Genomic DNA, 20800 nt, shown 5'->3' on the forward strand with positions numbered 1-20800 from the left:
ATATAAATTAAGAATCAGCATTCCAAGTACTTTTTGCAAGATCTTTTTTCAGCTCAGGCCTGGGGAGCGTTTATAACCTTGACTTCCACAGTGGGGGCAGGTACCAAAATAGAGACAGTACCTGGAACGGAGGAGTCAAAATGAATATTCGTTCTCATCTATTTCAAAACCTGGTTTTGGAAGTAAACACTAACCTGAGAGGTTTTTCTGTACACAAGTTCATGTACAGCGTACTTCAAAGCACATCCAAACATAGTGTTTCCGGAGATTATGAAAATTTTATTAACAAAGAAAATCTGCACATATGCCTCTCCTTTAAACACAACCACTTCATACCTGTAGAAAGCACTTTGTTTTCTATTCACTATTTCATCAACGGCAGGAAAATGAAATCACAACACCAAAATGCAGACTGATATTTCTGAAGGGGATAATCATTTGAGATCATCAAGGAGATAATCGAGAACATCAGAAGAAAAGAATCAAGGCATTCATTGCACAGCCTGAAACACTGAGCCTTCATCGAAACAAATGTTTCCACCGTGAGTCAATATATTTGGCCATCAGCTGTCTTTCACACTGTCCTGAATGTTCAGTGTACACCTAAAATCATGACAGAGTTCTCTGCGTATAGTAAAAACTGATAGCCAGCATGATTTACAGAAATTAACGGCTTCATGGCGATAGTTGAGAGGCAATTACTAGCAAATGTAAAGTTATGCTTCATGATGGGATACGACTGGTTTTCGGGGCAACTTGTAAGTTTGTTCCTGATTAAATCACCGCTCCCCGGTTCAGAACCTTCCTTGGATACCCTCTACCCCACCTTTTACTAGAAATCTAGAAACATAGTCCAGATACAATGCATGCAAGAGGAGAAGTACAAGAATATTAAGAGATCCTGATGTCCTGCCCGTGAATAGAAAACACACACATAATGGGCTCTCGCTGTCAGAACGCACGGCCATTGCGTCTGGAAACCCCTCAAAAGAGATCATATAGACGTTTAATTCAAAGAGAGAAAAAAGTCAGGCCTGTTACTTGACTACAGTTTCTAGGGCCTGGCGTAGCTATTATTTTTAGGCTTGGCTCCAAGGAGCTGCCTCCACAAATTTGGACGGAGCGAGGGAGCCACAGATGGTGGTCACGTGAAGGCACAGACCGATCGAGTGGGCTCCGTTACAAAGTCTGTACATTTAGGCTGCTGTATTCCTCCAATTTCAAGTACTGCCAAGTCGCGGCAGATTTCCCTCTTTCCAAAGTCTTGATTCATTTAATTCTCCTGAAGGAGGTGGAAGAGGAGGAGAATTGCGCAAATCTTACTGTGTTATGGTTTAGAAGAGAGAGTCACCATCTTGGCTCCTTGTCAGATTTTAAATGTAACATTTTGCTAAGTGTAAAGCTGCGTATCTGTTCCTTTTCTGTTGCCGGTTATTGTAACTTCAATATTTGCAAAACACAACCTCAAAATACTTTAAATCCAGCATAAAGCAGTTTGTTATTCATGCAACACAATTCTTAACGTGTATCAATACTCAGTGAGTTCACAGCACAGAAATCTTCTCTTGGTTTTTTTTTACTTCTTTATTTATTTGTTCCTTCACTTATGATTATTGTTTTTCCTTTGAAGATTTAAGAATGATTTAATTACACAGTAGCAAAATCCCCTATACATATGTGTGTATACAAATATGTATATACACACACACATATTCTATCTTGATTCTTATCAAACTTATTGTGTCAGCCCTTCCTGGTTGCATTATTTAGAAAAAGAAAGCATATAAGCTAAAGTTATTCTACCTTTTGAAATACCCTGTGAATCGTTTGTAAAGCATTGAGCACCTTAGTGATGTGTAGAATTTTAATTTTCTAATATAAAACCTGGAGTGTTTGCTATAAAAAAAAATGTTATAGGAATTCAGGGTGTGCTTCCCATGGTACCTGATTCATAGCAATTAGCATTAAATCATCAGTTTCTCACTCTTTACAGAACGGCCTACAATATTCTCTGTCATTTTCTTCCTTATGTCAGAAACTGTCCAAATCAGAATGGATTCAGTTATTGCTTTTTTTTTTTTCAGGTCATGATCAGGATGCTTGGCATTCTCTCAGTATAGTTTTTGTGTGTGAACAAACCTGCCCCAGAGTCATCCACTAAGCCCTCCAGTGTGAGTTCTTGGCCTGAGCTGGAGGGTAGGAAGGCCATTTTTAAAGCAAGTCAATACATACAAAAAAGGTTTTAACGTCTGTTAATCAGGTGTTTTATCTGGAGGACATAAAAGCTATTTACAATTCTCCAACTGACTTCGTGTTTTTCTTTTTATTTGGATATTTATGTTGTGTAGAAACTGACACTGTTGTCGCAACCAATGGAATTGTTCAACTATTTTCTAAGGCACACAAGAAAATGATTTTCTTTTAGGGTAGAATTTCATGACTATCAATAGGCGATGTGGAGAGGCAAATTCATCTCAATTATTACCTTGAATGTCTGACTTCAATAGAGCATGCTAATAAAGACCTTGATAACATTAGGGCTGCGTGAATTTGCATTCTGAGCTCCTTCCCTGAAACACTGATAGTGTTCAGAACCGAATAATAAGACTCCCACCCTAGGGTACTTGTGCTTTTTTAAGTCACGGTAACTTAAACACAAAACAAAATAAAAATTACCTTCCAAGTCAATGGGCATTTGTTCAAATAAGGACATCAAAACATTAGTTTAAGTCTCTAGGTTGACTGCGTATAAATATCAATAATGGGATTACACATCAGACACACTTTTGTGAATGGAACACACTGGCACTACCCAGTCTTCCTCCAAAGTACTTAGCTGCCAAGAGAGATACTTTAGAACGTATCACAAATGTGCTATTTGTATAAACATTTCCCATTACAAACGCTCTTGTTTTTGTCTAAATGAGTATTTTTAACCTGAGCTGTTAATAAGAAAAAAGTTTTTTTCTTCTCCCTTGTAAAGCTTGGCTTTCAGAAGAAAGAATCTTTAAGCCTTCTCTCTTGTGAGAGTAATTTCTCCTAATACCAATGGTGCTACATAAGCACAGACAGGGCTCATTAAGTAGGCTTCTGAGCATAATTATAATTAACAATTAGGTAGAAATTAGTTTTAATGATTTGTTTTAGATGATAGAATAGAAGCATAATATAATTATTTTTAAGCCTTCTACATCATTAAGAATACAACTACCACCAACTTTCAATTATTGAGAAGCAGACAATCATCTAAAGCATTTAGTAAGTGATCTACTTACAGAGCCAAGCTACGGGAGCTGAGGAGAAAAGGCCTCCACCCCAGCCCAGGTGCTGATAATTATTTAGCCTTTGCAAAGTCCCTTCTTTTTCTACTCTGCTCCTTGAAGCTGTTCCATGCCTTGAAGACATCTCTACCAGGGGAAAATGATAGAAGTCAACCTGGCTTCTCAGCTTTTCCCCCAACCCCTGCCTTTCTCCAAGACACAGTGAAGGGAATTGGAGGAGGTGGGAAGTTCTGGAAACGACTGCAAAATTTAGCAAGCGGGCCTGAAATGCCAGTGCATGCTATAAACTGAACTAACAGGAAAGAAGATGATATAACTAATGACTGATATGAGTACAGGGTTTCCCCGCTGTCTGAAAGTTTGCTTAATGCCATTTGGCTTTATGAACTATCTACATGAGCACCCACTGTCGCCAAATGAAAGAAATCGGAGGATTTTTGCTTCTACGAAACAGCTTTACACCGTTTCGGTTTACGGAAGTTTTCATGGGAATGCTCTACTTTCGGAAAGCAGGGGTGGGGGTAATCTGTATTGGGAATAAACTCCAGCCTGCAAAAATAGATGTATGCCATTCTTTCCCCGGTCAGTGTTCTTTTAAAGCCCCAAAGTCAATTTGGATCTTATTTTCCCCAGAAGAATTTTTAAAAATACAATAGAAACCTGAAGAAATGCTCTTACTTCCTGAAAAATAGAAAAATAGTCATTTACAACAGTGAATGTTAGATATTGCCAAAAGGGTTTTTTTCTTCCTTTTCTTTCTCTTTTTTCGTTTTCTTTTTTGACCCCAGCTAGTCAGTGTGCTGTTTTCTCTCCCTCCTTTGGGCACGTATTTTAGACCTTTTGCTGCTGGCTTTCAGAAGCTGTTAGGGAGCACATTCGAACACCCACGTAAAAGACCTGGTACCTGTGTTTCCACATCACGAAACAAGCCACCAAGCACACAAGGCCACAGACCAAGTTAAGAACCATTTGGATGAGTAAGAACAGTTTGAACGTGCCAGTGATGCTGGTACAGTCAGTCACATCCCTGTACACAAAGGTCCTGCTGAGCGGCTCCAAGGAGGGCAGCTTGCACTGACAGGCGTCGGGGGCTGTTCCGCAGGTAAACTGCGTGAGCTGCGAATAGTGGTGGGCGGCGAACGCCACGGCCAGCACGCAGACCATCAAGCCCAGGGCGCTCAGCAGAAAGTACAGGAGCTGCAAGAAAGCAGAAGAAAAGCCCTCTGGTTACAAAGCACAGTGGATGACTGTTGACAAAACTCATTAAGAAAAGCTGGTCTTTTTCTTCTCTGGCAGGAAGTTCCCTGAAGGATGGGGCTGTTCCGGCCTCAGTAACGGAGGACTCGTGACACAGGAATGGCTCCATGTTGATTTGTTAGTGAAGCAATCTGTAAGCCCTGCTCGTATTTTCGTTTGCCATTCGGATGTGGATTGCTTTTCAAACACCACGCCAACAATATTAGCTTGATGGCAGGATACTGGTATACGGACGTAGCAAACTTCAGATGAATCTCAAACATGAGAGCCGTCCCTGAAAGGCATGCTGTGATTGTTTTGACCTCAAAATCTGCTCATGTGAAGATTGCAAAAAGGCTAGGAAGTAAAGAATGCATTTCTGCAATGAAAACGCTGTACCGGCCAAAATTGGCAGTGACTGACCAACTAGCAATACAGGTTAATAAAAATGACCGTGGTCAATATAGTGGTTGCCAACCTGTGTCCAGGAATGCCAGCATCCCAAGTAAGAGGTTGCTAGAAAAAAAATTATGGTTCCAAAGGTAGATGACTTGATGTCAGCTTCATCACCTGCACGTCTCAACCCAAGTCCACCTCGAACCATGTAGTTCCTGAGCACAAAAAAAAAAAGTCTAAATGGCTCCTCAGCTGCTGAGGCACTCACTGAACACTGTTGGCCGGTGTGATAGTCTTGTGATGGAAATGTCTGGTTCAAGTTCCAACTCTGCTGCTGAAGGACCATGGAATCCCTGAACGAGACATTTCACCTATACCTGAAATATGTTGACCAAACATTGTGAGTGTATGTTGACGCAGTCACAATATAAACCATCTTACAGGACAAGAAATGCTCTTGGGATTGCATTCACCTACTGGAAATGTTTCTCTTAATGGTCCCACCTATGAGGGTCTAGATAAGGAAGAGAGTCCCCAACTGTCGGAGCTAGTGTACCGAACAGAGTTCCTGGTGTGAGATGTACATTACCATAGTCCAACGTTGTTCGTAGGGCAGATCTGGTGAATGTGAACTCCCAAAGTAAGATTAGTTCTACTCATGTCCAGGGCGAGATTAAAGTAGCTCTGAAAAGAGTATGCACTCCCTCTACTTCCAATAATATGTAGTTTAAAATAAAAACATATATCCAAGATGATAAAATATGCGTACAAAAGTCCTCCAAATGAGTTTTTCTCCACACGGTGACAGTTTCAAGTGTTTTCAAGTCTTAAATATAGAATCCTTAAAAATGTATTTTTTTCCTTCTTGAGTCTGGTTTGTGTGTGTGTGTGTGTGTGTGTTGGTGCTCTATTCATGTGTCTAGTTTGCTTGAAAGCTTGACCGAGGGCACAGGAAGACAGTGGAACCGGTTAAAGCCATTTTGTCTTAACAGAACTGCAAAGCCAAGGAGTGCATGGATTCTTTGCATGTCCTCGTCGCAGATACTGTAAACACATACACACTATTCTTCCTTTTCAAATCACTAGAACAATTATCAGATGGAACTCAAGTGTTTTCATCCATGAAACAGTTTCTTGGAACATCTTATATCTCAGGGACATAACAAGGATAACTTCTTTTTTTTAATTGTAATTTTCAGGGTTTTTCTTTTTTAATGTTTATTTGTTCTTGAGAGGGGAGGGGAGGGGCAGACAGAGAGGGAGACACAGAATCCAAAGCAGGCTCCAGGCTCTGAGCTCTCAGCACAGAGCCTGCCGCAGGGCTCAAACCCATCAACTGTGAGTTCCTGACCTGAGCCGAAGTTGGACACTTAACTGCCTGAGCCACCCAGGTGCCCCAATAGACATAACTTCTATTCAATATGTTTAGTCCTCCCTTGGAGGAAGAAAAGCCGATAAATACAAAGGGGCACCATTAAAGCATTTCAAAAGGAAATATTTAATTTGTGATATTGAACACATCACCTTGGTCCTAGCCCCTAAATTTTCAGTGGCCATATTTTCTGCAAAAACGACAGTGCTTAGGCTAAAAACTGGGAGTTTTTATTTTTGTGGGACCATTGGAGCAGAACATTTGAAATATTCTAGGTTGTTCTGAAATATTCAGGCCTGACGATTGACTTCAAACTCCTGATACCAAGAGCCAGATTAAATTGTGCTGGCGATGTTATGCATGTGTATCCACTGTAACTGTGTTCCCAGTGCAGGCAGCATGGACCTGGGAGCTATTTGCTTTGGGAACATGGGTACATCGTTGACTTTACCAGCAGGGAAGGTCCAAATTAAAGGCATAATTTCCCACCTGGGAGTCATGTGCTTAGTAGAATGGCCCCAATTGGAGTTTTCTCTGCACATTCTATTGCCATCAGTGGATGGAACTGAGGAAGTCTTGTAATAACCCTCCCACCTCCAACACACATGTACATCCTTAGCAGATTTCTGTAACATTCACTGGGACAGTATCTTGAAGCAATGACAATAATCCCTCATTTTCTCAGTCTGTAAATAATTCGAATGGTTGCAAAAACAATATTCTCTCATAATCACAAAAATCCATTTGCCGAATGAAAATTTTGCCTATGTTTTTAAGTATTTATTCATTATATGTGAGAGAGAGAGAGAGAGAGAGAGAGAGCATGAGCAGGGAAGGTTCAAAGAGAGAGGGAGACACAATCTGAAGTAGGCTCCAAACTCTGAGCTGTCAGCACAGAGCCGGAAGCAAAACTTGAACGCACGAACTTTGAGATCATGACCTGAGCCAAAGTCAGAGGTTTGACCAACTGAGCCACCCAGGCACCCCAAAATTTTGCCTATTTTTAAAAGATCTCCTCTCGGCTTAGATATTAAAAGATTTGCACAAGACATTTGACAAGTGTACAGCCAAGTGATGGTTATGAGCATAAACAGGGGAACCAGACCGCCCGCTTTCGAAGCCTGATTCTCCCCTTCTGAGCTGTGGACCTGGAGCAAATTAATCATTCCCCTGTACACGTAGGTTTCTTCGCCTTTAAACTTGGAATGATGATCATAATAGCCTACGGTCATAGGATTATTATAAGGGTCAAAAGAGTTGATATCTGTAATGGGCTTAGTGCTGCGTCTAGTGCATAGTAGCACTGTTTAAGTATTTGTGAAATCAATAAACAAATTACCAGAGACCGAAAGAGCTGCCAGTTCTCAAGACTCTTAGGATATCAACTTCACTGGCTTTGTCTTATTCTGTCATGTGGGAGTAACAATGCAGACTTGGCTTGTAGAAAAGATGTAAACATTTACACAAACACAGGGATTGCTCAGTTTTAATTGAGCATCTTAAAAGATGCTAGGAGCCCTCCAGAGCACAAACAAAAGCCTTGCCCCTTAGCTCCTTGAATATGAATACATTTTCGTTGGTGCATAGCTCACACATTGTGATTCTGCATCTCCCACTCTGAAAGCATCAGGCCAAGTAAACAGGAGTGAGCCACAGAATCAAATTTCTTATCCGTTCTAAGACATAAATATAGACTTGATCNGGGGTGGTGAGGCCCCGCCGCCGCTCGCCGCGCGGGAGGGGGCGGCGGAGCAGCCCAGGGGCCTCCTGGCTGAGGGCGCGAGGCGACTGCGCCTTAAATGCCCCCCTGGGGGAATGTGCCCGGGAGCGTTTGCAAGCACATGAACCGGACACGTTTCTGCAAATCGTCAAGGTGAGCCCCGAGAAAACAGGGCCACGAGGAAAGGCCGGCGGCCCAATCCGAGGCCGAACGGCCCCGCCAAGGCCGCCGGCAGAGCCCCGGGGAGAAGGCAGGAATGCGCCGGCGGCGCCGCGGGGCTGCCGGAGCGAGGACCGAGCGAGCCTCCGAGGAAAAGACAGTCCCGTGGCTATTGTCTCCGAGAATAAAGGAGCGGTGTGTGCGCGCGCGCGTGCTCGGGCTGCAGAGAGACGCAGTTAGCACCCCCTGACCGATGGCCCTGGCCATCTGGGTCTTCAACAGGAGGGAAATAAGGATCTCCAACAAAGCTCAGGCCGGGGTCTCCGTACGTAGGCACTTACCGTAAAATGCGGCAGAGCTAGTGGGAAACACAAGCTGAAAATACATTTCGTTCCTTCCCCACCCCCCAGTGGTGTGGAAACACAAGGAAAGTCTGCTGTAAGCTGTTGTGCGTTTGGAACACCTGGAGATTGACTGAAGCTCACTTTAGACCTGAAGATAACGTAGCGGGCACCTTAGAGGGCTGGCAGCAAGCATCACCAAAGGTCACATTCAGGAGAAGAGAAAAGTGCCTCCGTATTTGTCAATGTCTGTCACAGGTGGGGGGAAAAAGGTGGCTAATGAGATCTTCCTAGTGGGGAATTCTCAGCCTGGCTGACATCGGCAGTGACTTATTTTATTTTATTTTTGTCCTTGCTCCTTATTTTAAGTGCAGATGTTGAGATGGCTTTGGGGCCTCTACTGGGGCATCTGGAGGGGAAACCAGGGCATTTCCCATAAGCTGATGAACCTAGCTTAGAGCACTTTGTACCTAGTGAAAGAGGTTCCTGTAATTTAACAGGCCATTTCTTATTAGGCTTCCTTGCTTTTTTTTTTTTTTCCTTTTTTTTTTTTTAATTCCTCACGAAGCCTAGCTGTGTTTAGAGAGACCTCTACAAAAAAAGCAAACATGGACTGATGTCTGCTCTATCTAGCCTTCTTAAGAAACACCCTCAGACAGAAAAGTAAAATTTCCAAATGTAGGTATATCCACCAAATTCTATCAATTTTTTTAAAAGAATCCATTTTTTTTTGAAGTTTATTTATTTTTTGAGAGAGAGAGAGAAAGAGCAAGGGAGCGGCAGATAAAAAGAATCCCAAGCAGGCTCTGCACTATCAGCACGGAGCCCGATGTGGGGCTTGAACTTACCAACTATGAGATCATTACCTGAGCGGAAGTTGGACAGTTAACCAACTGAGCCACTCAGGTGCCCGTTATGTTTTTNTTAAGAAACACCCTCAGACAGAAAAGTAAAATTTCCAAATGTAGGTATATCCACCAAATTCTATCAATTTTTTTAAAAGAATCCATTTTTTTTGAAGTTTATTTATTTTTTGAGAGAGAGAGAGAGAGCAAGAGCAAGGGAGCGGCAGATAAAAAGAATCCCAAGCAGGCTCTGCACTATCAGCACGGAGCCCGATGTGGGGCTTGAACTTACCAACTATGAGATCATTACCTGAGCGGAAGTTGGACAGTTAACCAACTGAGCCACTCAGGTGCCCGTTATGTTTTTAATTAGAAAGTTATGTCTAACTATTGGAGAACATTTCAGAATTAGAGAAAAAACTACAAAATGCTACCATCGTCCCACTCCTCACAGATAGCCGTTTTTTTCTATGCACTGAGAGCTATTTTTTTTTTTAATTTCTGTAGGATCACATCATAAAGTTGGTGTAGACAGCTCTTTTTCTGGCTAGTTAATATAATCCGAGCATTTTTATTCCATTAATTACCCTTTACAACATGATTTAAATATATATACATAACATATAAGCACTTGGCTTTTTTATGTCAACCACTTCAACCATACTAGAATATAAAACATCTTTTCTGCCTCTTTGTAATTTCTAAATAATAGAAGTGACTTATTCCTATGTGTTATGCTTTCTTGTGAACAAAGAAGTATCCGAATGTTATGTGCTTGGTTATAAAGGAAAAGTAAACAGTGTGAGTGGACCAAAAAACAAAAAAACCCCAACAAACTGATTTACAGAAAACACTTTGTTCTCTGCTATAAGTAGTTGAAAGAAAATGTAGGAATTTGATTTCTACTAGCTCTGATTGCTGAGTTGGGTTTTTATCTCCCTAAACTCTAAAAGGGTGTGTCTGTGTTTTCCTTTGGAGTCGATTATACTGTGCAGTGAAAATGCTGTGTACTTGAAGTGGCTCCAACCAAATGCACTGTCTTTAACCGGAGGAAAAAAAAATACATGCACATGAAAGACACACACACACACACACACACACACACACACACACACACGCTTGTTAAACCATGCATATCCCGCCCACCTACCTCCCCCCACCATACCCTCAGGCTCTTGGCACAGATCATTTGGATGCACCCAATGTACTTTTTCTGTCTCAGTGATCCCACCTACCAGAGGAAATACACTTCGGCTGCTTCCCTATTAAAATACTCTAAAAACCCCCAAGATATGGAAGTGGGCAGTAATAGAGACACCTTTTCCCTGACCGAGTGTTTCGCTGAACTGATGAATTTTCAAAATTCCTTGTAAGGGCGTTAAAAGACAGACTTTATGTGATCTATGCCAACCTAGTGCAGGAAATTAAGACTTAAAAAATAAATTAGCATTACCTTTGGGGTCTGGATGAATGCCCTCCCAACCCATTTTTGGGGGCTGCCTCAAAATGCAATTTCTAGAATAATCTGATATGCAACCCTTTAAAAGTCATTCTTTTATTTCGTACTTGTGTTTTTTTTCCATGTGATGATGAAAGAGAAAAAAAATAACAACTTACTTTCATAGCAAACTGGATACATGTCCTTTCGTCAACTTGATACGAGACACAAAGCATAAACAAACCAAGATACGCCACTAGGCAGACCTGCAATGGAGAACATGGACGGAAGGATGTTATCAGGGCAAGTCGTGCATTCTAATGACATCAATCTCAGTGTCTTTCACCAGTAACATCCTTGTTATCCAGGTGCTCATTTCATTTACTTATCTTTATGTGTTATTTTTCTCTTGGCTCGAGGAACAGGGTTTTTAAGATAGTAAAATCAATTTATTTCAATTTAGCCCGTATTTATTAAGTCTTTTTGATGTGCCAGGTGCTATAGAAGGTCCTTTCGAGTGTACAATGATGAATAAATCTCCTCAGCCTCAATAAGTGTATAGTCCAGCCTAGGCCAAGATAAGTGGACACGCTATTCTAAGGCAGGGCATTACATGTCAAATGCTATTCAGAGAAGTACAAAAAGAGGCGAAAATAACATTGAGTTGGGCAATTTAAAAAGACTTCACTAAAGAGGTGGATTTGAAATGGTCCTTGAAGAGGATGATGATAATGATGATGATGATCGCTAACATTTACCGACTACTTACTTTGTGCTGGCGATCTTCTAAGGGCTTTGTATGGAATTCCTCATGCAAGCATCACAAAACCCCCTGAAGCAGGCGCTGTTATGATCCTCATATTAGAAACGAGGAAACAGAAGCACAAAGCTAGTGAGTAATGAAACCGGCACTCAAACGAGGTGGTTTGGGTGAAGTAGCCCAAGCAGCAGCACAGAGGTAGGATGGCACCATTGCGGGGGGAAGGTAGTAAACATATACCCATAGTTGAAATAATAAAACACAGAACAGAAAGGTGTGTTAAAAATCCAGGGATACAGGATTGGTTTCATGAGCAGTGCGGCTCCTCTGAAAATTTTTGATCAGACAAATGGCGTGATTCAAGACATCATGTTTCAGGAAAATGAGCAGTGGCGTTGGATGCGTTGGCATCCAACCCACATTAGGATTATTGTTTTACTAATCGAAGCAGAATTTAACGTATCAGGTGGGCCAGGGCTGAGATGACGCAGACCAAGTCAGGGAAAGAGGCAGAGAGGCAAGGTGCGGTCCTAGCCGAATCTGTCGGTCTTGCCTAGTGTATGACTGACAAGACAGTGGCAAGGGAGAGATCGGAAGTGACCCCCGCGCGTCTGAGTGTCCACGAAGGAAAGAAGGAGACGTGTGTGGCTGAGAGGAGGCTGGGAAGAGGAGTGGCAAGTTTGAGACAGAAGATACTCGACTGCTTTGTCAAACCAGAGTTTGCTTGTTTGTTTTTGTTTTGTGTTTTAGTGCCCTGGAGTTTTGCAGATGTGATTTAGCGTTTCTAATCAAAGTGTTCACACTTAATTTCAGAAACATTAAAATGTTGCTAAGTTGCACTGGAGGATAGAAACCCTAAGCAGCAGAATCGCATCTTCCGCTAAGCACCATTTTCCTAGATGTTGGAAGACTAGCTGAGTGTCACCTACAAAGCCATCAAATGACTTGTTTGGTAATAATTTCTACCCCTAGCGCTAGCTTTACGCCACAGGGTAGTAGAACTGTTTACTTACACGTCAACATAGCATTTTAGGGTAATGCCTCTAACCTAGGCTCCCCTTGATTACATAATAGGTAACTTGCTTTTGCCCCCGTGAGTTCTCAGGCTGAGAGCTGTTCGGGTTTCTACTGGGCTGTGGAGCCAAAAGCCAGGCCTTCCTTTAGGACAGGCTCTTCCATCGTTAGGACCGGCTGATAAATTCAGAGTAAGTAACAATCCCAGTGGAGGGAAACAGCATTAAAATACATGAGCACGGCACAGGCTGGAGAGATCTGGGCAGAAAACAAAGCAGGTAGGACCCAGGAAGGCAACTTTTCAGCAAAGGACTGGCTGACACTTAAGTTATTTGTGCAGCCCACAACACGGCTGACACTTCCAAGTCAGGGATGAACATCTTTCTCAAAGTTCATTTTTAAGGGGCGCCTGGGTGGCTCAGTCGGTTAAGCACCCAACTTCGCTCAGGTCATGATCTCGCAGATCGTGTGTTCGAGCCCCGTGTGGGGCTTTGTGCTGACAGCCAGCTCAGAGCCTGGAGCCTGCTTCAGATTCTGTGTCTCCCTCTCTCTCTGACCCTTCCCTGCTCATGCTGTCTCTCTCTCTCTCAGAAATTAAAAGAAAAAACAAACAAACATTAAAACAAAAGTTCATTTTAAAAAATTAGGTAGAAGTTTGATAAGAGCTGTAGGGACTTACTATGTGTTGTTACATTAAGAATTTACAGAACTGAAACAATGGAGGAAAGACCTCCTTTTTTGTTCTTTGGCAACAAACCACACGGAGACTCCTCAACTTGCTTCTGTGGGGATTGTTAAACCCCGCAGCACGTGCCTATACGCCCCGTGAGTGTCTGTGTGCAGGTGCACGGGGTGGGCTCTCTCCCAAGTGGCTGTCTTCGTCCTTAGAGGCTCTTGTGAAGTTAGCACTTGCCAGGACTCTTCTCTTTGTCTTTACGAGAGACACATCCCAATAATCAGACCTAACTGACCCGCGTCTTAAAAATCTGCCTCTGTGCCTTGCTTGCTTGAACACATTTTCCCACTTGAGTAGTATCTACTCCTTTGTAGCTTTAATTTAGGCCAGTTTCCAGCAAGAAGGTGCCCAGGAACATAGGACCTCATTCTAGGGCATTTCTCATAGTCAACGGACAGAACTCTTTTGAGGACATACACTAGCCAGACCCTTTGCACAGCTCTGGGAACTGAGAGGTGAAAAGCCAGAGCCTCAGCCTTCAGGGAGCTCTCTCTCAGTCCCGTGGGGAAAGAGAGCACCGTGAAGTTAGAATACCATGTAGTACTAGGACCTCATCTGCCATAATACACAAGGAGGGGTGAGTAACCCAAAGGCGGCTTGGGGACACTTCCTGAAGGGAGATGGATTTGGAAGGATAAGCAGAAGTTAGTTAGGAAAGGGATGTCAAGAAGGGTCAAGAAAGTACCAGTAGGTACAAAGGCACGGAGAAGTGCAGAGTAAACACCGGAGGACTCCCACAGCTCCAGTGCAGAGGTTAAGAGAAGGTGCAAGAAGTACTTCCAGAGATGGCCAGGAGGTAGGTCACAAAGGACTTCTGTTTCCATCTAGGGCCTTTGAATGGACTTTGCCCTTTAGAATGGTCCTTCAGGCTGTGAAGAATGCACTGGAAAGGGAAGACTGGCTAGGAGGCCGTTGTGCATCTGTGGAGAAATGATGAGTGCTTGAGCTCGGCTAGCAGTGGGGAGAGAGAGAGGGCGTATTTGAGTGACACGAGGGAGGCAGAATCCTTGGGCCTTAAATAACGACCAGATGTGAAGGCTGTTGGGGTCGGAGGGTCAGGGAGGTGCTCAGCTACCTGACTCGAGCTGCCAGGGGGATGGTGTTGATGTTTACGGAGACGCAAGACACAAGAGGAAGAGCAGAATGGGAGTGGAAAATGATGATGCCCACATGGATTCAAAGCTCACCGCGGGGGCCTAGAGCTCAGAAAGGCGGTCTGAGCTGCAGATAAGCACTTGTTAGTCATCAGCATATGTAAAGTAATTGAAACCATCAGAGATGCTAGACCATCCAGAGAGAGTCTAGTGAAAACAGAAAAGAGCCAAGGAAGTTACCCAATTATGCAAAACTTTTGACTCTTGAACAGAAAGCATCTCAAATATACTCCTTATAATCTTGCTTCTACTTCATAACGTGTCTAAATATTGTGATTACCCCCTTGGATTTTTGGATTTCATTTTGAGGTCCTTGTATAGCGTATTTGCTACAGAACCTGGATAAACCCAACACATCTTAATTTCTTAGCCTTCTGCTAGGGCTCAGTGGGTTTCCGGAGGAGGGGACTTCCTTTTCCTCCCTACAGATCTGCACGTTAGAACAATACTTCTTTATCAGAGGTTTTATTGGTGCTTAGCGCCTTTTAGAAGAGTAGTATTTGTTGAAACTTAAAACTGAAGGCTTTGTGGCCATGGGGAGGTAACCAGATTTCTCGTGCCAGACCAAGGGTCTTGTTTCCTGAGCTGGCGGGACACTGATCGCTCCAGAAAGACAGGGCGTTCTGACTTCCCAGGCAGGGAGGAGGAGCTCATGTTAATGAGCAGAGAGACCCGCCAGGTCTATCTAGAACACCATTCCTAGATTCTGGGCCAGAGCTGCCATTAGATTTGGTGAGGTGAGCCTCACGGGAGAGGAAAAAAGCAGTTATGTAAGGTTTTCCAGAAGGCACTCGTTGGAGCAGACACCCAGGCCTGGGGTGGACAGGTGGTGGCCCTGAGCACAAAGCCAAATCGGAGCTGGGTAGCATTGGGGAAAATAGTGTAGAGAGGGCAGCGAGGCTCCAGGAACGTGTCAAGTCGGTTCATGTCCAGATGGAGAGTTACGTGAGTAAGAAAAGCTTGGAATGATTTTTTTAAAAGGGAACAAAAGACAACTACTGTCGTCTTAAATTGATTTGGGGATGCACGTGGCTACAATTTGTGTAGCATGAAGAGAAAACCAAAGTGCTAAATTCCACCTTCTGTCTAAAGATATTCTTCGTCTGCTCAGAGTGAAGGCTGCATTCTCTCTTGTGGGTTAGAAAGTTAAACGGAGATGAAATGTTCTCTGAATGTTAGATCCATTTCTAGATGGATGGGTCCTGAGTCTTGTCACACACTCTGTTTTTCTTATGCAGCCCTATTGTACCTGCTTTTTAAGGGTTGGCACTATGAATAAAAGGTGAGTCCTGGACCAGTGTCTTGGAAATTTACCTACACATCGCTTTGTTTTTTTCCTTTTCCTTCTGGCATAACTAGAAGATACGACTCTAAAACATTTCGTGAGAGTGTGAATTATTGGTATTTACTTCTCCTCGTGCCGTACGTATTTATATGCTGGTCTTGTCACACAGCCTCCGATTTATTTGTTTTCTTCCTTTTGGTGTCGACAGAGCTGCTTGACAGGGCTGTCTGGGGAATAGAGCTTTTCCCTGTCAAATGCTTCCAAAGTTTCTCTCCTTCCACCCCCACCTTCTCATCTGTGGACCTGAAACGTGACTCCATTTCTGTAAGTTAATCAACTTTCCCCTTTCTATTCCATCAATACAGTAACAAGATGAACTCTCTTCTCATGTTTGCACAGACAGTTGATCAACGAGAGATGTAGCAGAACTGTAAGTATTTCTCCAGATATTTCTTAAGAGAATCTCTCTGGATTTTCATCTACTTAATAGGATTTAAGTTCAAATATTAGAAATCATTTTCAACAAATAATAAACACATTGCAGTCTATCAGTTGAATGCAGTCTCACTCAGGAGAGTTGTTGATTAACACACCATGTGTCCGAGGTTTAAATAATATATAAAAGAACGTTTCATGAGGATCTACGAAGAGATGTTTACTGGATCAAGATTTCAGAAGGATGGGAGAGAATATTTTAGCATAACTTAAGCATTTTTACTGGATTCTCATTGCCACGGCCTCATGGTAAGACAAAGTTGAAGCCGGTGGTTCAGAATTACTTAGAGGACTTGGTAAAAACATCCCCAGAATTTATGGTCCAATTGGTCTGTGGTGGAGACCAAACTTTTGCATTTTTAACAAATTCCCGGGTAATGCTGGTATTGCTGCGGCTGCTAGTCCTGAAGCCACACTTTGAGAACAGGTGGTCTAGGCTAAACACATAGTCCTCTAAATGCTGACACCTGGTATGAGGCTTATCTGAAAGTTTGGGGTCTAGAGTGACACACTGACAATTGAAGTTTCCTATAGAAGAGCTGTTTATTGTAAGTAATAATGACATATAATAACAGTAATTTTCTCACAAGGCAGTTTAGTCTTTCCTATTGTAGGAATCCTTAAAATTGGAGGGAAAAACCCTTCATTGCTGTCGACATGAAGTCACTGAGCAGAGTTGGGAAGAGATGTGCATTCGGCTGTCAACGGCCACCAGAGATGCTGTAGCACCCCCTTGCCCCTCTACCACGTCTTCTGCCTTTTTTCAGTCCATTCTCTTACAGAAGCATCTGGTCCCCAAGTAGGATTAGTCTGTAACTGAAGGGCAACGTTTGGTACATTACTCTTTCCTAGTTATTTGGAATCCCCGAGCCCAGCCCGCAGAAACACATATAAAGATGTAAGGGAGGGAGAGACCCAGAGAACAATCTGAATACTCATTTCCTGAGTGGAAATGGAGTAAGAACTGGTACAATGTAATCTTTCAGATCTTGCAATTAATGGTTGCCCTAATCTAGGTATTACTCCCCACTGAGTTTAGCTCAACAACCTTTATTGAGGTAGGAACTGGAAGTATATAAAATAAGATATGGTCTCTGCCCTTTAGAAATTTACGGTCTAATCCCTACTTTGTTGAAGAAGTGAGGCATAGGAAAATTAACTGCGATGGGTGATGTCGTTTGATCAGTGTTGGCCAGGTGGGGAAATGAGCAGTCAGTAGTGGCTCATACAAATCCCTCCTTACTGTTCACTCATCAAAACCCCCTCATCCTTTCTAAATGTGAGGGACATTGAATCAACTGGGGGGGGGGGTTTCCTCCCATTAGTTTTTAAAGACAATAAAGTTTTTGGTGCTAAATAAGACCTAAATATGGTGCAACTGTGAGGTTATTTCCTCCCCATGTTTATTGTTATTATTAGTTATTATTTTAAATTACATTTTTGGGGAAAAGGAAAATAAAAGGACTCAGAAATACTCCTCCTAATCAGGTGAGGTAAAAAAGGTGAAAATAACTCTTGAAGGCATGAAACATTAATTAACAGTCCATTCAACAAGTGGTAACTGCTATTTAGTTCTGTTAAAATCAACTAGGAAACTATGAGTGTAATTAACTGCTGCATAGTGGGGAAAATGTGGGCTAGAGTTGATGCTCTGATAGAGTAAAAATACTCTTATTATTTTTGTAGCTAAATGATCTTGGACAAAGCTAATTCTTCTTAGCCTCAGTTTCCTTATCTATCAAATAGAGACAACAATGCCTTCTTATGATGGTTAAATCAAAGATTAATGATAATGTAAATAAGGTGGCTAAAATAACGCCCAAGAGATAGCCAGAGAAAAACTAGCAGTAATTATTATAATAATTATTATTGCAAGTCACATGTACGCTTATTAGAGTAGATCAAATTTAGAGCATATTTAAGGGCTCACAAATGAATTACCAAGTTAACCATGCTTAAAATTGATAACACATGTACTATCTTGGTTACAGCTACCACACAGTCTACTTTGTATTAGTGGATACGAGTGAATATTGGCCATAATCTTTGTATTTACATAAGAAAACCTAATTATCAAGTCTAAATGGTTAGACATTTTATGCTCATTTTGAACACTTTTATGTGCCAGGCATTAAATAAGCACTCTATGTAAATGATCCCACTTGGTCTTCATGAACATCCTATGAAGTAGTCACTATCATTAGCCCCATTTCACAGATGAGGGAACTAAGGCTCGGAAGGGTTTGATCCTCAAGGTCACATAGCAAATATAGAGCTGATAGCTGCATCACGTACAGAGCTGTTAACCATCACACAGCCTGGCCACCTCTATGGGGGAATCTGGACAGCACTGTAAGTGAAGTGAGAGTTGTAGAAATTTAGAGAACATTCCATCATCTGCTCCTCTCCTGTGCTGCATGGTGGGAAGTACCACTCCTGAGGCATAGTGAGAACAGTCTTTGAGATTGCAAACGATTGTCCATGCTGGGAGAAGGTGACTCAGTCTCAAGACTCAGTCTCTTGAGGGGCACCTGGGTGGCTCAGTCAGTTAAGCGTCCCACTTCAGCTCAGGTCATGATCTCATGGTTTGTGAGTTCAAGCCCGGCAACAGGCTCTGTGGTGGCAGCTCAGAGCCTGGACCTACTTCAGATTCTGTGTCTCTTGTCTCTCTGATCTCTCTCTCTGTCTCTCCCCCACTCATACTCTACACCTCTCTCTCTTTCTCTTAAAAATAAATAAACGTTAAAAAAAAAAAAAAAGACTCAGTCTCTTGGGGTGGCTGAGTCGGTTAAGCATCCGACTTCAGCTCAGGTCATGATCTCACAGTTCATGAGTTTGAACCCCATGTCGGGCTCTGTGCTGACAGTTCAGAGCCTGGAGCCAGCTTTGGATACCGTGTCTCCCTCTCTCTCTGCCCCTCTCACACTCACATTCTCTCTCTCTCTCAAGAAATAAATAAACAGTAAAAAAAATTTTTTAATTAAAAAAAGGACTCAGTCTCTTCATGGATAACATAGAAAAGAGAACACTTTATAATTTAAGGATCATAAATGCTATGCCTGAAATTGCAGTGGATATTGTTTTTTTCCATCTCATATGACCTCAAACTGTGCCAGAATAACTTACTCTGAAACTTGAGCTGAAATGAATATTACATATAAATGTAGCCCTCTATCACATCTTAGAAATAATCACATTCTGTTCATTTAACAAATACTCATTTTGTACCTACCACGTGCCAGGTACTCTTTGAGGATCTGGAGATACTTCAGTAAATAGAAGAGACAAAAATCACAGTACCTTGGCAGAGCCAAAGATTAAAGTGGACAGGCAGACCATAAACAAATACCTTAGTAGAAACATCCTATGTCAGTTTTTGAGAGAAGCCACGGAGAACATAGGACTTAACATCATTGCTTCTTTTTCCCACAAACATGACATATAGTAATTAGCAAAATACAAATAATAAGTCCTCAAAGTGGCATGTTCCCCCTTAAAAACTGAACTGGAAATGCCCACTGGCCCCTTAAAAACAGATGGTTGACTCACAGCTGTTTCTTATGAGAACCTTGATGGTTCTGTTATTCCAACAACGCGTATCTGCTCTAAGTTACCCAGGACCTAACAGGCTCCATTAAAGATAACCTACACTCGTCCCCAGGAAAGGGGCGACAGAGGGTAACCACATAAAGCTTTACAGCAAAATGGACCACGTGCGTAAAGACAGAGACAGAGGCAATATATCTTAGCTCTGGATCCGACAGACCTGGGTTCAAAACCCACCTCCACCACGTTCTAGCTTTTTGTCTTGGACAAGTTAACTTCTTCAAGCCTCAGTATCATCATCATCTGTGGGATCATCAACAATGTCCACTTCAAAAACTGCTGTAAGGATTATGTGAGACAGGGTAGGTGAAAGACATAACACAATACCCAGCATGTATGTAGTAGTCAATATACACGTATCAGATAAATAAATGAACCCATTCACTTAGTGACTTGGGCTACTTTAGCTTCCATAACAAGGGCCCACCTTTCAAAAATCTTTCCAAAATTGTTGACATAAATAGTTTGCAAACACTTAAGAGTTATAAAGTTCATTTTCTGCTTCTTTTCCTTTCTGCATCGAACCTATTTATTCTCTACTACCCAGGAAATTCCAAACTTGGTAACCATGCTGAGCTGCATATGTTTCTCTGATTACACTATTATGGTTTTACAAAGACAAGCATTTAATTTCTGAAAAACTGCTGTCCAGCTAAAAATATTTTCTGTCCAAAACAGATCCAAGATTAACTATTACTTTTTTTTTTTAAAAAAAGCATAATTGTTTTAGCCAAACTTTGTGTACAGATATTAATGGGGAATTCCAAAAGTGATATAAATATAAAGATTCAAAATCAACCAAAGAGTTTATGGCAGGACTAAACATCAAGATGCAAGAGAAAGCTGTAACTATCTGTCTGTAAACATTACAAATATTAATGTACAGGCATTAAAGCCCAGAACATTATTATAAATTTCAAAAAACCCACATTTTCCTTGGTTTTTATTATACCAAGGGTGAA

The 20800-nt window shown here is 42.0% G+C and overlaps 1 protein-coding gene across 8 annotated transcripts in view; it reads right to left on the bottom strand.

Annotated features, from left to right (window-relative positions):
- Nucleotides 1-258: 258 nt before the first annotated feature.
- Nucleotides 259-20800, bottom strand: part of SSPN (sarcospan) — a 113730-nt gene continuing 93188 nt past the window's right edge. For 7 of the 8 annotated variants that reach the window (XM_077774474.1, XM_077774471.1, XM_077774470.1 and 4 more), the window contains 2 exons: nt 10968-11054; nt 259-4478 (listed from right to left, as the gene is read on the bottom strand). In XM_077774474.1, coding sequence (XP_077630600.1) covers nt 4113-4478; nt 10968-11024 — 423 coding nt within the window. In that variant the 5' untranslated portion in view covers nt 11025-11054 and the 3' untranslated portion in view covers nt 259-4112. Of the gene's footprint in view, nt 4479-10967; nt 11055-11557; nt 11589-20800 lie in introns of those variants that run through there. The other variant, XM_077774475.1, reaches the window with a different exon arrangement.

Source organism: Crocuta crocuta, unplaced genomic scaffold (genome assembly GCF_008692635.1).
Source record: "Crocuta crocuta isolate KB4526 unplaced genomic scaffold, BGI_CrCroc_1.0 scaffold176, whole genome shotgun sequence".
NCBI classification, from domain to species: domain Eukaryota; kingdom Metazoa; phylum Chordata; class Mammalia; order Carnivora; family Hyaenidae; genus Crocuta; species Crocuta crocuta.